Source organism: Pipistrellus hanaki, assembly GCF_964339955.1.
Source record: "Pipistrellus hanaki genome assembly, chromosome: 7".
Classification (NCBI taxonomy): Eukaryota; Metazoa; Chordata; class Mammalia; order Chiroptera; family Vespertilionidae; genus Pipistrellus; species Pipistrellus hanaki.
Window position 1 is genome coordinate 55,820,958 of NC_140509.1, and position 17,222 is coordinate 55,838,179.

The 17,222-nt window shown below is 39.0% G+C and overlaps 1 protein-coding gene across 4 annotated transcripts in view; it reads right to left on the reverse strand.

The window, feature by feature from the left end:
• The window catches only part of CDK19 (cyclin dependent kinase 19), a 90,140-nt gene extending 73,128 nt beyond the window's left edge, over positions 1–17,012 (reverse strand). For 2 of the 4 annotated variants that reach the window (XR_014795525.1, XM_084889892.1), the window contains exon 1: positions 16,600–17,008. Coding sequence is in view for 1 of the 4 variants with exons in the window: in XM_084889891.1 (XP_084746017.1) it covers positions 16,600–16,727 (128 nt within the window). In the remaining 3 variants the exon portion in view is untranslated. Of the gene's footprint in view, positions 1–16,599 lie in introns of all 4 variants that reach the window. The other 2 variants (XM_084889891.1, XM_084889893.1) reach the window with 2 other exon arrangements.
• Positions 17,013–17,222: the final 210 nt, after the last annotated feature.

A 17,222-nucleotide genomic window follows, 5' to 3' on the forward strand; every position in this document is an offset into this window, starting at 1 on the left:
TTTTTACCTATATGGAAACTCATGTTTAATCCTATTTGAAAACAAGAGAGGTTAGTGTTAGTGACCTATGTCTTCCTCACCCAGGAATGAGTATCTTAGTCCTACAACTCCCAGCCATTAACCAATCATCCTTTAGTTACCTGGAAACTGAAGGTCCTTCACTGTGTCCCAGAACTCAGTCTATGCCAATACCAACAGCATTATTGAAAAGATAACACAGAACAGGGTTTTCACAATGTGAATTCTATAGCCCTATTCCCAATGGTGAGAAACACAGCAAAACTCTGGGAAAGCAAGATCATTCTGAGAGGCCCAATCAGCCCTTAGTCAAGGAACCTCTGCCAATAACTTGCCCAAATGCCTCCCCACCCCAATCCCAATTCTTCAGAATAAAAATGTCCAACAAGAATTTTGTGAAATACAAGAACTAATGCTTATATACACACCAAAACAGAAGCAACTTCTCAAAGGAAGATGCTATCCTTAACTACAATAATTAAAGGAAAAAACAATTAGTAAGAGAAAAGGGCATGATAAAATAGCTCTTATCTATCAAAACAGAATTAAATTACTTTTATCCTCCCCTTCTAAATAAGCCTGCAAAAATAAAAGATGATGCCGAAACCGGTTTGGCTCAGTGGACAGAGCATCGGCCTGCGCACTGAAAGGTCCCAGGTTCGATTCCGGTCAAGGGCATGTACCTTGGTTGCAGGCACATCCCCAGTGGGGGGTGTGCAAGAGGCAGCTGATAGATGATTCTCTCTCACTGATGTTTCTAACTCTCTCTCCCTCTCTCTTCCTCTCTGTAAAAAATCAATAAAATATATTTAAAAAATAAAAAATAAAATAAAAGACGAAAACAATAAAAGATACACTTTCCACTCTGGCATTATGCAGTTGGTAAACTATTTTTCTTTTCATGTCATCTCAACTGAGCCTACAATTTGGTCCCAGCTCCTGGGAAATCAACTCAACTACCATCCTGGTCTCTTCTCTCGAGTGTCCTTCACCCCACTCATCCAAGTAGTCACTGAATCCTATCTTTCTCCTAAATATTTCTTGAACTTTTCATCCCAGCCTTCCTACTTTTCTACTCCCACAGCTGCCACTAACAAACAGGTCCTCCACTTCTCACCTGGACCTCTCCAATAGCCTTCCTGCTTCCATTCTCATCCCCCTCTTGTCCTCTCCACTACCCACAATGCTGCAAAACTTATCATGACAGTCCCCTCTATAAGGCTACATACCAAACTGTTAGCAGTTTATTAGTTAGTGGTTATTTCTAGTGAATGCCTACATTTTTGTATTACTTATTTGCATTTTACAAGCATGTGTCCCTTTTATTGTACATTGAAAAAAAAAGTGACTAGGCCGGTTTGGCTCAGTGGATAGAGCATCAGCCTGCGGACTCAGGGTCCCAGATTCTATTCCGGTCAAGAATAAGAAATCCCAAGATCCTATTCTTGGTTGCGGACACATCCCCAGTAGGGAGTGTGCAGGAGGCAGCTGATCCATGTTTCTCTCTCATCATTGTTGCTAACTCTCTATCCCTCTCCCTTTCTCTCTGTAAAAAAATAAAATAAAAATAAAAAATCAATATATATGTTTTAAAAGTTTATTTCCATTTTGTGAACTATTGGGACTCCATTCCATTTAGAATCTATTACTATACTCCACTTCTCCATCAGATTAAAGTCCAATTCTTTAGCCAGACATGTAATGATCATACATGGCCTTTCTCAAATGTATTTCCAACCTCTATCTTAAGTACTTACCCTAGCCATCCTGAATTAACTTGCTGTGCATTTCTTTATATCATAATTTTATACATTTTGTTTCCCTTGGGTAGAATAGAGAAACAACAATAATCTTGAGTCTGTCCCTAATGATCAACCTGCCTTCCTCTAATAGTTATAGTAAATCATTAATCTAAGAAGAATAAAGAATAAATATACCCCATCTCTCCTTTTTTTCCATATTATAAGAGAAAGTTTATTTAAAAAGTTACAGAGGTAGGCCGAGATCGGTTTGGCTCAGTGGATAGAGCGTCGGCTTGGGGACTGAAAGGTCCCGGGTTCGATTCCGGTCAAGGGCATGTACCTTGGTTGCGGGCACATCCCCAGTTGGGGGTATGCAAGAGGCAACTGATCGATGACTCTCTCTCATCGATGTTTCTAACTCTCTATCTCTCTCCCTTCCTCTCTGTACAAAATCAATAAAATATATATTTTTTTAAAAAAAAAGTTACAAAGGTAGAAGTGAACCTACTGAGCTGCACGGGCCCAGAAAACAAGTTATAGAAGTAAAAGAAGGGACATTGGAGTTTAGGAAAGAGAAAGGCAAAGGCAATGTATAGAGGTGGGGGAAGAGGAGGAAAGGTGCACCGATATGCCTCATCTTGCAGTATGCCACTGCAACCTACAGTCCCACAGTTATACCAACAAATTAAATTTTTCCTCCTAATCAAGGAAACTGATTCTTTTAAAAGGATAAAATAAGACGATGCTTTGCATCCTTAGCCTCAGAGATGATATGGCAGGAGGCATAATGCAAAGTGCTAAATTTGGGTAAGAGATGGGAGAGTGGAGAAAAATAGGGCAAGGACACTGGATAAATTTACAGCACAAGTTGTCACAGAGTAGAATAGTTTAATCTGAAGTGTTATAAATTTCTGTATCAAGTAAAGCATAATTAACTTTGAAAATAGTTGGCCACTTTAAAAGCACATAATTGTCCCTAACCCGTTTGGCTCAGTGGATAAGAGCATCGGCCTTTGGACTGAAGGGTCCCAGGTTGATTCCAGTCAAGGGCATGTACCTTGGTTGCGGGCACATCCCCAGTAGGGGGTGTTGCAGGAAGCAGCTGATCAATGTTTCCCTAAAAGCACATAATTGGCTTTACCTTCCTTATTTTTTCCTACTATGTAACAAGAACAATCCAATGTAAATTATAGACTATAAGCAACTTAATGAAATCTCTTCTTTTATTATAAATAACACATAACTCTCTTTTATATCATATAAAACACAGAAATATAACTCAGCCTGGCTGGTGTGGTTCAGTGGTTGAGTGTCAATTCAATCTATAAACCAGAAAGTTACGGTTCAATTCCCAGTCAGGCAGCTGATCAATGATTCCCTCTCATCTTCTCTCTCTCTCTCTCTCTCTCTCTCTCTCTCTCTCTCTCTCTCTCTCTCTCTCTTTCTCTCTCTTCTCCCTCCTCCTCTCCCTCTCTCTCTCTCTCCCTCCTTCCCTTCCTCTCTTAAATCAATAAAAATGTTTTTTTTAAATAAAAGAAATATAACCCAGATTTTTAAAAATATAAACCAAACACATGGGGGAAAAATTAAAACTTCTCCTGGGGTCAAATGAAATCAGCAAACAGCATTACCAATCCAGATTTTTAACTACAGAAATAAATCAAGAAAAATATAGGAAAAGAGGACGGGAATAAAGACAATTCAATACGTTACAATGATTGAGAAGCAAATCTAAGGATTTTCATACTTTTTTCATGCTACATTATATAGGGTCGGCAACTAAGTAATTGCGGGTTCCACACATATATGGCTTCAGTTGAATTTTTAGGTTTGCAGAGGTAGTACAAATGTAAAACACATTTTGTTATTTGATAGTTGGCTATTCAGCTGTTAATCAGGAAAAAAAGTTTTTTGATCTGTTTTGTAGTTTTCGTTTGGCGTTCCTTGAAAAATGGAAAATCAAAAGGAACATTTTCGTCATATTTTGCTTTTTTATTTCCACAAAGGGAAAAACGCATCGCAAGCTCATAAAAAGTTATGTGCTGTTTATGGTGACGAAGCCTTAAAAGAACGGCAGTGTCAAAATTGGTTTGCCAAATTTCGTTCTGGTGATTTTTCACTCAAAGATGAAAAATGCTCTGGTCGTCCAGTTGAAGTTGATGACGCCCTAATCAAAGCAATAATCAATTCGGACTGTCACAGTACAACACGTGAGATTGCAGAGAAGCTTCATGTATCACATACATGCATTGAAAATCACTTAAAACAACTTGGCTATGTTCAAAAACTCGATACATGGGTTCCTCACGAACTGAAAGAATCACAGTTAACGCAACGCATTAGCAGCTGCGATTTGCTAAAGAAACGTAATGAAAATGATCCATTTTTAAAACGACTGATAACTGGCGATGAAAAATGGGTTGTTTACAACAATATCAAGTGGAAAAGATCGTGGAGCAGGCCAGGTGAACCAACTCAAACAACATCAAAAGCTGATATTCATCAAAAGAAGGTTTTGTTATCAGTTTGGTGGGATTACAAAGGAATTGTCTACTTTGAACTCTTACCACCCAACCCAACGATCAATTCTGATGTCTACATTGAACAACTAATGAAATTAAACAATGCAGTTGAAGAAAAGCGGCCCGAATTGACAAATCGAAAAGGTGTTGTATTCCATCATGACAATGCAAGGCCACACACATCTTTGGTCACTCGGCAAAAATTAATGGAGCTTGGTTGGGATGTTTTGCCACATCCACCATATAGTCCTGACCTTGCACCATCTGATTACTTTTTGTTTCGATCTTTACAAAACTCCTTGAATGGTAAAAATTTCAATAATGATGATGATATCAAATCGTACCTGATTCAGTTTTTTGCTAATAAAAACCAGAAGTTTTTTGAACGTGGGATTATGATGCTGCCTGAAAGATGGCAAAAGGTCATTGATCAAAATGGGCAATACATTACAGAATAAAGTTATTTAGTTCCATGAAAAAATTGTCTTTGATTTTCTTTAAAAAATCCGCAATTACTTATTTGCCGACCCAATATAATCTTGGTTCCATTAAGAAGAAGAAATTTATAATGTTCTTTGCTGTAATAATGGTATTATGGTTTGAAAGAGAACGTGTTTATTTTTAGGAGATGCATGCTGAAATATTAAAGGATATAGTGCCATTATAATTGCATCTTACTTTCAAGTGGTTCACAAATATATATACATATATATGTGTGTGTGTGTGTGTGTAATCGTGTGTGTGTGTGTGTGTGTTGTGTGTGTGTTATGTATACACAAATACATTTACAGAAAAATCAAATGTACCAATCTGCTAACTGCTTAATCAGACTCTGGGATGGAAAACTACAGCCCAGACGAAATCCAGCCATGCCTGTTTTTGTAAATAAACTTCTATTAGAACACTGCTAATGCCCATTCACTTGCCTGTTGTCTGTGGCTGCTTTCTCACTACGACGACAGGATTATAAGTAGTTGTGACAGGGACCATATGGCCTTCAAAACCTAAAATATTTACTGGTCCCTTACAGAAAATATCTGGCTGGCCCTTTTTCTAAAATATATTTTTATTGATTTTTTACAGAGAGGAAGGGAAAGGGATAGAGAGCTAGAAACATCCATGAGAGAGAAACATCGACCAGCTGCCTCCTGCACACCCCTTACTGGGGATGTGCCCACAACGAATGTACATGCCCTTGACCAGAATCGAACCTGGGACCTTTCAGTCTGCAGAACGATGCTCTATCCACTAAGCCTAACCGGTTTTGGCTATCTGGCCCTTTACAGAAAAAAAATTTTTTTTCGCTAACTCGACAATGGATATAAAGGTGATCATAGAACTAAGTCTATAAACTTCTGTATGTTAGAAAGTTTTTATAATCAAAAGTTGAAAATTTTACAATTTTATATATGAATCTTTTCACTTCTCAAGAATATAGATAAATACAGAAACAGAACATTGAAAGAGAGCTATTATAATATACAATGATATACTAAAAAGTTATTATGCCAGTTTTAGTACAAAAGGAACAACTTTTTAAGACAGAAACTTGGTGTCTTAAACTCTCTTATCCTAATAGGAACTTATCCTATAAAAATACAAAGTGTAAAAAGACTAATAGCAGTGTTTATCTGCCAGACACTGGTTCAAGCACTTTACATATTACATAATCCTCACAACAATCCTATCAGGTAAGTACTATTATCCCCATTTCACAGATGACAAAACTAAGACACAGAGTTAATTTGCCCATCACACAGCTAATAAGTGGTTTAGCTGGGATTATGAATCCAGATAATACAATTTCAAAGCCCAATCTTTTTCTTTTTCTTTTTTTATGCAGAAAGGCAATTTATTCCATTACAGTGTAATGGAGAATAATAGCAGGCCTGCTGTTGAAACAGGTCACCCAAAACAGAGATGTATCAAATTAGTGGTTAAGTATTAACTCCTAAAAATAAAAAAACAACTCTTATCCAAGATTAATTTACTTATAAAAACAAATACAAGCTATCAATTCACCCTTCTCAACTTAACTGAGTAGTTTACCTCTTTACAACTTGGTGGTCCCAAGTTTTTAAACAAAAACACATTTCACATAAAGGAAAAATATAATATGGAAACAGCTCAAGAAATACACTAACAGCCCTAGCGTTAGTGGATAGAGCGTTAGCCTGTGGACTGAAAGGTCCCAGGTTCGATTCCAGTCAAGGGCACATGCCTGGGTTGTGGGCTCAATCTCCAGTAGAGAGTGTGCAGGAGGCAGCTGATCAATTCTCTATCATCACTGATGTATCTCTCTCTCCCTCTCCCTTCCTATCTGAAATCAATGAAAAATATATATATTTTTTAAAATACACTAACAAGCAAAAATATATGGAAAAGAGGAACACGTAATTTTGACTTAACTCACAAAATTGAGAGGAACTGGTGTATACAGGAAAATGTGCATCCTGCAAAGCCAGGTGTGAAGACTTTATTTTATTTTGTTGTTATTGTTAATCCTCACCTGAGAATATCTTTCCATTGATTTTTAGAGGGAATGGAAAGGTGGATAGACAGAGACAGAGAAACATCAATGTGAGAGAGATCCATATAATATTCTGATAAATTAAGAAAAAGAAATTGAAGTTTATAATTTAAAGTCATAAAAGTATTTACCATAAGTTAAAAAAAAAAAAAAAAGGCAAGAAATTTCAAGGTTGAGATGGGAAAAGGGAAATTAGGAAGCAGTGAGATTTCATAAAATTGCTCAGCTTTTCTAATGTAAAGTCAACAGAAACTGCCTAAAGTGGATAAATCAAAGAGAATGATATGTATACTAGAGGCCTGGTGCACAAAATTTTGTGCTCTGGGGGGGAAGGGGACAGTCCCTCAGCCTGGCCTGTACCCTCTCAGTTTCAGACCCTTTGCTCCTTACAACCCATCTACAGCAGAGGCAGAAGAGGATCCCGCCACCACCACTGCACTCTCCAGCAGTGAGTCCGGCTTCTGGCTGAATGGTGGTCCCCATGGGAGCGCACTGACCACCAGGGAGCAGCTCCTGCATTGAGCATTTGCCTCCTGGTGGTCAGTGCATGTCATAGCAACTGGTTGTTCTGCCATTCAGTAGATTTGCATATTAGAATTTTATTATATAGGATACTTTAAAATAATTTATTATATAGGATACTTTAAACACCAGCAAAACTTTAAACACAAATAGTTAACACTAGTTTCCTTTGAGAAGTAAAGGAGGATTGGGAGTGAACAGTAAGAAGGCTTTTACTTTTACTTTTTTTTTAAAATATATTTTATTGACTTTTTACAGAGAGAAAGAGAGAGGATAGAGAGTTAGAAACATCGATGAGAGAGAATCATCGATCAGCTGCCTCTTGCACACCCCCTAATGGAGATATGCCCACAACCAAGGAACATGCCCTTGACCAGAATCAAACCCAGGACCTTTCAGTCCTCAGGCTGGCACTCTATCAACTGAGCCAAACTGGCTTTGGCTACTTTTACTTTTAAGTACAATTATACTGTTGGAGTTTTTTTAAAAATCATTTGCTACTATTATCTGACAAAATTTAATAGCATAAAAACATTTCTATTTTGATACAAATATGCTATAAAAATCAAAAATTGCTGAGAAATTAGTTAACAGAACTCTAAGCTATACAAGCTCACATTACACATAGAATGGGGCAAAAGTAGGTTTATGGTTGTGAATAAACAAAATGCAAAATTTATTTTTGTATTATTTTTTAGTTATTGTATTATTTTCCATATGGACAACTGTAAACCTACAATGTATAATTTTTCTGCCCTACAATATATAACTTTTCAGGTCAATTTTTTTTTATTTTGCACCTAAATCCAAAACAATAGGATTCACTCAGTGTTTAAATAACTCTTAAAATGAAACTATAATAATTACATTGCAAAAGGAAAAGGGAAGAGGAAACTAACTTTTGTAAAAAGTAACATACTTTGTGCCTCAAACTGCTTTTAGGGGTGAACTTATTTAACAATCACAACAAAAATTGTAACTTTTCCTATAGAAAGAGGCAATTAACCCACATATATGGCCAAAATTTTGCCTTATTTTTTTTAGCAGCATGGACTTACCTTTCTGTCCCAATGTAAATATCTACAAATATCTGCAAAAGTTTGCTATGACAGGCTTTGGTCTGTGATCACAGAACAAAATTAGGGTAGCTGGCCTACTTGGTAATTAAAGCTATCTGATAATCATATTCATCTTAGTAACTGAGATCATCAACCACAAAGCCTCACTGAAATAATATTTTTAAATAGATAATGCACATGCCGAAACCGGTTTGGCTCAATGGATAGAGCGTCGGCTTGGGGACTGAAAGGTCCCGGGTTCGATTCCGGTCAAGGGTATATACCGTAGTTGCGGGCATATCCCCAGTAGGGGGTGTGCAAGAGGCAGCTGATCGATGACTCTCTTTCTTTTTTTCTTTTTTTTAAAATATATTTTATTGATCTTTCTCAGAGAAGAGGAGAGAGGGATAGAGAGCTAGAAATGTCGATGAGAGAGAAACATCAAACAGCTGCCTCTTGCACACCCCCTACCAGGGATGCGCCCACAACCAATGTACATGGCCTTGACCGGAATCGAACCTGGGACCTTTCAGTCCGCAGACCGACGCTCTACCACTGAGCCAAACCGGTTTTGGCTCGATGACTCTCTTTCATTGATGTTTCTAACTCTCTATCTCTCTCCCTTTCTATACAAAATCAATAAAAATATATTTTTTTAAATTAATAAATAAATAAGTAGATAATGCACATGATAAAGCCTCTATAGGGATGATGTGTTTTTCCTTTAGAAAGACTTCATATATTAGAAATTCATAACATTGCCGAAGCCGGTTTGGCTCAGTGGTAGAGCGTCGGTCTGCGGACTGAAAGGTCCCAGGTTCGATTCCGGTCAAGGGCATGTACATTGGTTGCGGGCACATCCCCAGTAGGGGGTGTGCAGGAGGCAGCTGGTCGATGTTTCTCTCTCATCAATGTTTCTAGCTCTCTAGCACTCTCCCTTCCTCTCTGTAAAAAATCAATAAAATATATTTAAAAAAAAAAAAAAAAAGAAAAAAAAAGAAATTCATAACATTTTTTAAAGAATAGCAATTATTTGAGGATTTCACAGGTTTTTATTTCTCTTTGATCAATCACCGACTTCTGGATGAGAACTCAAACCCTCAATAAAAACTACTGCTGCACACTTGTATCCTGAATTACATCCTGTCTTCTCTCTTGAGAGTCTCTTTTATCCTACACAATGCATGCTCAAAACAGCTATTACAGGAACTGTTGAACTATCAGCTATTTATAAATGGTCAAAAATCTTTAAATAGCTTTGTCAGCTACCTCTTTATGGTTCTAGACCAAAAAAACTACCTGATTTTAAAGACACAGTCACACTAGTATTTAAAAACATTTAAATGCTCTCTGAAAAACAAGTGTCTTGTTCTTTTTGTTTTGGAATCCAAAAGCAGCACTAACATTACACAGTCACAACATGACAAGTTGATCTTTAAAAAACCCATTAGCCAAATACTCGACTCTATTCATTTACCACCAAGAAAACTTCAAATTCTAATGCACTGCCTAAGTCTTCTACATTGATGCTTAACTTTCACTGCACTACTTAAACATTTTATAAAACTAATACACAATTTAACATATTAATTTCTTTATCAAGCATATCCATTTCAAAAATATAGTACACAAAAATAAAAATTCTTAATTCATCAAAAATCTTCCCTGCCCATTGGCCTGCCCAAAGTGGATTCCCAGTCAAGGGTTGCAGATTCAATGCAGTGGTCCGCAAAGTGCGGCTCGCAAGCCACATGGGGTTCTTTGGCCCCTTGAGTTTTTAGCAAAGGCCAGCTTAAGAGTACCTTAATTAAGTTAATAACAATGTACCTACCTATATAGTTTAAGTTTAAAAAATGTGGCTCTCAAAAGAAATTTCAATCATTGTACTGTTGATATTTGGCTCTGTTGACTAATGAGTGCCAACCACTGCCTGGCCTGCTTTGGGGGGAGAGGGGCAGGGCAGTGGGGCAGGAGGCAATCAATCAATGTGTCTCTCTCATCTCTCTCTCTCTCTCTCTCTCTCTCTCTCTCTCTCTCTTCCTCCTCTCCCTCCCTCTATCTCTAAAAAGCAATGGAAAAAATATCCTCTGGTAAGGATTAAAAAAACAACAACCTCCTCATAGGTCTGTCTACTTTTTGTCTATCAAAAACTCAGAAACATGCCTTTCCCATATAACTTGCACTTTCTATAGCAAACTAATGATTTAGAACTCATTTTTATGTACTAATAATTATTTTTAAATCCATAACATTTATCTTCTTTATTCTCAGCTCCCTGTCTCTAGTCTTTGAAATTTTTTATTTCATACAGCACCATATTAGCAAATCATTTCAAGCCATTACTTCCAAGGGTAAGCAACTTCTAGGAATTTAATTTACGGCTATACTAATACACACAAAATATGTACCTACTAGGATATTCACTGCAGTATTAGTGCTAGCAAAAGACTGGAGATGGCCTAAATGTCCATCAAGAAGGACAAATTCAACAGAATACAATGAACTTAACCAGTACATAAGATACATAATAATCTCCCCATTATACAATATTTAAGGTTAAAAACTAGAGAGAAAAACGTGTACTATCATTTATCATTAAACACACAGCCCCTAAGAAAACCTCTCTAAAATTAAAAATCAAGTTGCTTCTAGAAAGGGGAAAAGGTGGCTGGCAAAGGAAAGGCTACATTATATGTTTTTATACACATGCATTTACTACGCATTCTTTTTGTTTTTTTAAAAAGTAATCTGATACCCTTGATTCCACTCACAAATTGAGTTTTTCAGTTCCAATTTTGGTTTGCTTTATCAAACAACTTCAGCCTCAAAATTTCACCTATAACTTGAAAGACATCTTTCCTATTTCATTTGTCCACACCATCATTTACACATTTTTATTAAAAGGTCACTCCATGGATTTGAGAATTTTGTGTTGCCAAACCACTCATTCCAAAAACTCTGAAACCTGTGCATTCCAATATTATAGCTACTAGCCACTTTCTCAGCACATTAATCATGCCACATGTGACTAGTGGCTACCATAATGGACAGCACAAATGTGTTTTCATCACTGCAGAAATCATAGCATCACTGCTCTAATCTAAGGGCTGGCAAATCGAGCCCATCACCTGTTTTTTAAATAAAGTTCTACTTACAAAACACAGCCATTCTAATTTGTATTTGTTTACATAATACTTATTGATACTTGGCACTACAATAGCATATTCAAGCAATTGCAACATAGAAGGTATGGCCCACAAATCCTAAAATAATTGGCATCTGCCTGTTTACAGAAATTCGTCAACCACTGCTCAATTTCATTGAAAAGAACATTTATTTCCTCTGGGTCTCAAAAATAAAGTTTTAAAGGCTTGCAATGCATAAATGAAGAACCCATTAAACATATACCAATGCACGCTTGATTTACTAAGTGCTAAAGATACTTCAATTTTTAACATATATCCATATCAAAAAGGTCCTAAAATGTTTGAACACTGACATTTTCTAAGCATCTCTATAAAATAGGTACTAAAAGCACAGAAGATAAAAACACACACACACACACACACACACACACACAGAAGATAACTATAGTCCAGCATAAAAGACATAAAAATGCCTAATAATTCAAAAAATTCACCTATGCTCCTTATCAATCTATTGTTTCAACTGTCTTGACAAGCACCATATAATTTCTTAAAACAAAAATTACACTAGACCTAGTTAGTGCTACAGAAATATTTATATTTAACCAAGTATCTCATGCAACATCACTATATTTCAGGCTTTCAAAATTATTACTAAAAATATCAGTGAACCATGTTTACCAATTTAGGCCATTTTTTAAATTAAATAAAATTCTGAGTGTGCATTATCTGTCCAACCCTGTGATCACACATTTGTAGCTATTAGTTGAAGGAGCAGATAAATATCACTTATATTGCTTTTATACACATAAGAACAGAGGGACAGAAGCACAGCTAATGAGTATACTGGGTGAATAAGGGAAAGCTTCTAAAGAAAAACTATTTAAATTGGAGTATAAGCAGGAGTTTTCAGGTCTATGGGGTAAGAGGAAGAGAGAGGGCGGAATGGTAGAGCAACACCACTCTAATTTGAATATAGAAAAAAGAAAATGAAACATCAAGTCCTAAAAAATGAGTAGTTCAATGCTACAGAAGCATAGGGCTTGAACACACTGGAAAAAAGGAGGGAGCTGGTGGCAATGTAAAGACCATAAGACTAAAGACTCTAGGATCTGAATGCAAATACTTTTACATGACAAACTAAAGAGTTAAGATTGGATGTGACTGTATGAGCCATAGAGAATGTACAGTTTTTCCAGTAAGAGATATGACATGATTTATTTTATTTTATAGGAAAATGACACTGGCAGCAACTTTGATCTTGGGTAGCAATGAGGAAAGACTAATGGCAGAGACCAATCAGCTACTGTGCAAATCAGAAGATAACCAAAAGTAATGACAGTGAGGATGAAGAGAAACCAGATGAAGAGAATCAGTGATAAAAGCCAGAGGCCGACATGCCTACTTTTTAAAAATGTCCCTCATATGTGATTATTTTCCCTTTTCCATATTCTTTGGTATAGTTGTATCCTTTGCATGGAAAAAGTTTAAGCAGTAAGACTGTCAAAACTGAAGGCCTTTATTGTTTCTCTTCCCATGGTATTAGGATGGAAAACACATTAGAAATGCAGTAATTCAGAGTCAAGAGACCTGGATTTCAGGTTGTCTCTGCTTTGAGACTGTGGGCATAACAATTAGCTTCTAAAAGCTTTGATTTTCTCATTTGTAAAAAGAGGAAATTAGACAAGATGATCTGAAACTCTTGAAAGTTCTAAAGTGCTACGATTGTACTGATACATCTTTAATTTTCAGGTCTCCAAAAAAAATGCAAATACAATCATCTATTTAACTACCAACCATATGTGAAAAATCCATCAAAACCAGGCAAACACTATTCTATTATTTACCTACTACATTTATTTGTAAAAGATTTCATGGCATACATTAAGACATATACCGTAGTCATCAACTACTCATCTGAAACCCTAACTCTGTAAGACTTCTCTGTCAGCCATTTCACTTTCAATTACTATGTATCTTTCAAAAACATCTCAAAAAGGAGCATTCTTTTATTGGAGTGGTTCAAAAGACTAAATGAATGTCTGCAAAGTTGAATAGTAGTATTGTTGGGTACAAGTTTTCAGACATAACACTATCCTATGGAATCATGTTTGTCTGAACCTCTTACTGACAAAGAACTTTTTAACAATATTCCTGTATCAATCAAAACAAAAAGTGTTTTAAACTTGAGAAATATGGACTCAAGATTTGTAACCATAAACTGTGTGACTTTTTACTAATGTCAAAAAAAAAACCTGTATTACAAATTCTTCTAATACTAAAACATATAGAAATATTCTGAAATTGTTTCTCTTCAAGAATAACATTTAAGCCTGGTTTAAAAAAAATAAATAAAAAAAAAATATAGTTTGGTGAAAGGATTCTCTTTCTTCAAAACAAAACGATGGAACAAATAACATTTAAAGGTGAAAACTCCAGATGTAAATCTTGCATTTTGCAGCCTGTTCTAAATTTATGGAGCATAATTAATATAGTCTAAGTTAAAATTATATATTTCAAAGGAAATAACATTCTAAGGTTTTGTAAACTGTAATATTAAACTATAAATAGAGGCTTTTCTAATGATGTTTTATGTTACACTAGTTCTCAGTGTTTCTTCTAAAGACCTGAACAATTTATTGGTTATACAGTATACTTACGCTATAAATATATACACTAGAGTACTTTCTCTTTAAGGTATCCATGTGATTTTTCTTGCTTCCTAAAATAGAACTATACATTCTTCTGAGTTAACCAAAATAAATTCTGGAAAGAGCTGAACTGTTATTTACCATGATCAGAGTGTAAAATCCTTTACTATGCAAATTTGTATTACAGCTTAAAATATCACGCATTTTTTCTTTCAAACTGCTGGTTACGTATCAATGAACATCAAAATGAACCTGCCATAACCCACAAGAGATGTGGATGTTTAGCTTAAATTTCAACTAGACCTTTGATCCAAGAAAAAAATCCTTTACTTTGACTTTTCTTACATGTAATAAATAGTGGTTAAAAACTAATGCTTTCAAAAAATAAAAATAAAATGAAAACTAACGCTTTCAGATCCTGAAAGTTTTCTTAAAAGCATATTTTGAAGATACACAAACTGATCTTTAGTAAAGAATCTCCATTAATCCTAGTCAAACAAATTTCACGCAAGAAGAAAGTGTATTAGACTCAATAACTTTATTAGGAGAAAATATTTTAAAAGAATAGAAGCAGGAATTAAGTTATCTATTTTTTGTTGTAGCTCATGCTATTCAAATACAATTCAGAAGCAGAATTTTTAACTTTTCTTAAAAGTTGCCTGCTATTTTAACCAAAAAAAAAAAATCCAAAAAACACCTTTTAAAATTCCAGATCAAGTATATTACAAAGTTAGCATGAGGAGTATGAAAAATAGCACATCTGATTTGTTTTGCAACGTCTATGTCCAATTAGGAAAATTAGATGCAATTTCCCAAAATGTATCTAATTAAGATTCCCACAGAACAACGGTATAACAAGTAAAGTGGATCATCCAAAAGCAAAATACATGTCAATTACAGTACCTCAAGGACACCTGGCCATTAAACTAAAAGAATCCTGGGGGGTGGGGGGTGGAGTTTACGAACAACTGAATACTATAGGGCCCGTTCAGTTATAACAAGAGAAAAATTATTTACTATCTAAAGTACCTTATAATTTTCACGTTTTATGATAAAGCAGTTTATAAGGTGTGCTTTTTCGTTCCCTGTAGGTAACCAAGCACACACCTGCACACTACCTAGAGTCCACCTACCAACCATTCCAGTTACAAGGTGCACAGAGCGACAAGCAGCACTTCAACCTTACTGATGTCATTGTGACTGACAGCTTACTCAGAGCCTAAAAAAAAAAAAAAAACTCTTCCATAGAGTCTGACCAAGTTTAAGGCTACGAGGGGCAGGCTCAGATGTTCCCAGGAGCTCTGGTTCGGGGGGGAAGGGAGATTCTTGCTAGGATGGGGCAATGAGGGGACTGAAACCCACCCTTTGCAGGTAGGGAGCTGGGTCCTGTCCTGCAGTGACTGCAAGCCCGCAAGCCCTGCGGGACCAAGGAGAGGCGATCTCAAAGGTACACTGTCCAGCTCGCCTTCTCCTAAGAGAACAATAAGCATGGGCTTCCTAAGGGGGGTTCCTTCAGTTCCCCCCTCAACTCCCAGGAAGACAAAGGTTCGGGCCCAGATCTCTGTCACTCCACATTCCGTTCTGGATCGTGGGGGCTCGAAAAGCCCAGCACGCAGCCCTTTGGCCGAGGACGGAGCGGAGGGCTTCAGGGTCCCCGCGGTGGGAGGGGATGAGTTACCAGACAACTAATTAGACGAACTCTTCCTACATTCTGCGGGCAGAATGCGGTGCACGCCTCAGGAGATCCTACCTTCGGAGGAAGGTGCAGAACCCGGGATGTGAGAAAGCAAAATCAGGGTAGAGGGGGATCGAGAAATCGCCAGTAAACCACAAGGAGGAACTACACGGTAGGGCCCACGGGTTGGCCGACCCCACGGGCGGAGGTGCCCGGCGGGTCGGACCCAACGGGCTGGCTCTCCGCGAGCTTTCAAACCGCCGCCGCCCCCGGAAGGCGCCCAGCCGATTGGAAGTTCCAGCACCGCCGTCACCAGCCCGAGGGCCCGAGCGGCAACTCGTCGGAGGGGCTCTCAGCCCTCCGCGTCTCCCCCCAGGAGACCCGACCCCACAAAACTCCACCTCCGATCGGCAGCCCAGCTCGCGTCCCGCCGCCCGCTCCCCGCACCCGGAAACCTCCCTCCGGGACGGGACCGACGCCCCAGACCGAGCGGCGCCGCGAGAGTTCGAGGGGCGCGACGGGGCCGCACGGGGGGCGGATGGGGAGGGGGACGAGCAGAACCCGCGTCCCTCCGAGTCCGTCCCAGGACGCGGCGTCGCGACCACCCCCGCCTCGCCGCCCTCGGGCACGGCCCGGCCGGACTCCGACCCACACCCATCCCCGCGCGCGCGGGCGGGCGGGCGGGCGGGCAGGGCGAGGACCCGAGCCAGCCCACTCCCCCGCCCCAGCTCTTACCCATCTTTCCGCCTCGCCTTGTAGACGTGCCCGTAGGTGCCGCGTCCCACTTTGCACCCTTCGTACTCAAACAAATCCTCCACCCGCTCCCGCTCCGCCGCCAGCTTCGCCTTGAAGTCATAATCCATTGTCTGCTTCCCCCATAGAGGCACCGGGACGCGGGGGCCGCCGCTCAGTCCCTCCTCCTCCTCCTCCTCCTCCTCCCCCCCGCGGCCGCCGCTCCACTTCGCCAACAGCCGCCAGCCGGGCGCGCGCACACACACGCGCGCGACACCCGCCGCCCCGCGGGCCGCCTTCAGCAGGGGATTCCTCGGCGGTCCCCGCAGCCACCTCCTCCTCCTTCTCCTCCTCCTCCTCCGCGGCGGTGGCGGCAGCTCCGGCAAACACCCCCAGTCCCGCCTCCCCCCTTCATTTCCTTGTTTTGGAACCTGGTGGGCTGCGCCGCGGCTTCCTCGGGCTCATTAACAAACCAGCCCTCCCGCCCCCCGATGTCGCGGAGGCTCTTGGGAAGTGTAGTTCGGGCAGCCCCGGGAGCGCCTGAGTTTCAGCAGCACAAGAAAATACAACTCCCAGGTTGCATTGCGGCACTACAGCCTCGCCCCCCACAAGGCATGCACGCCTGC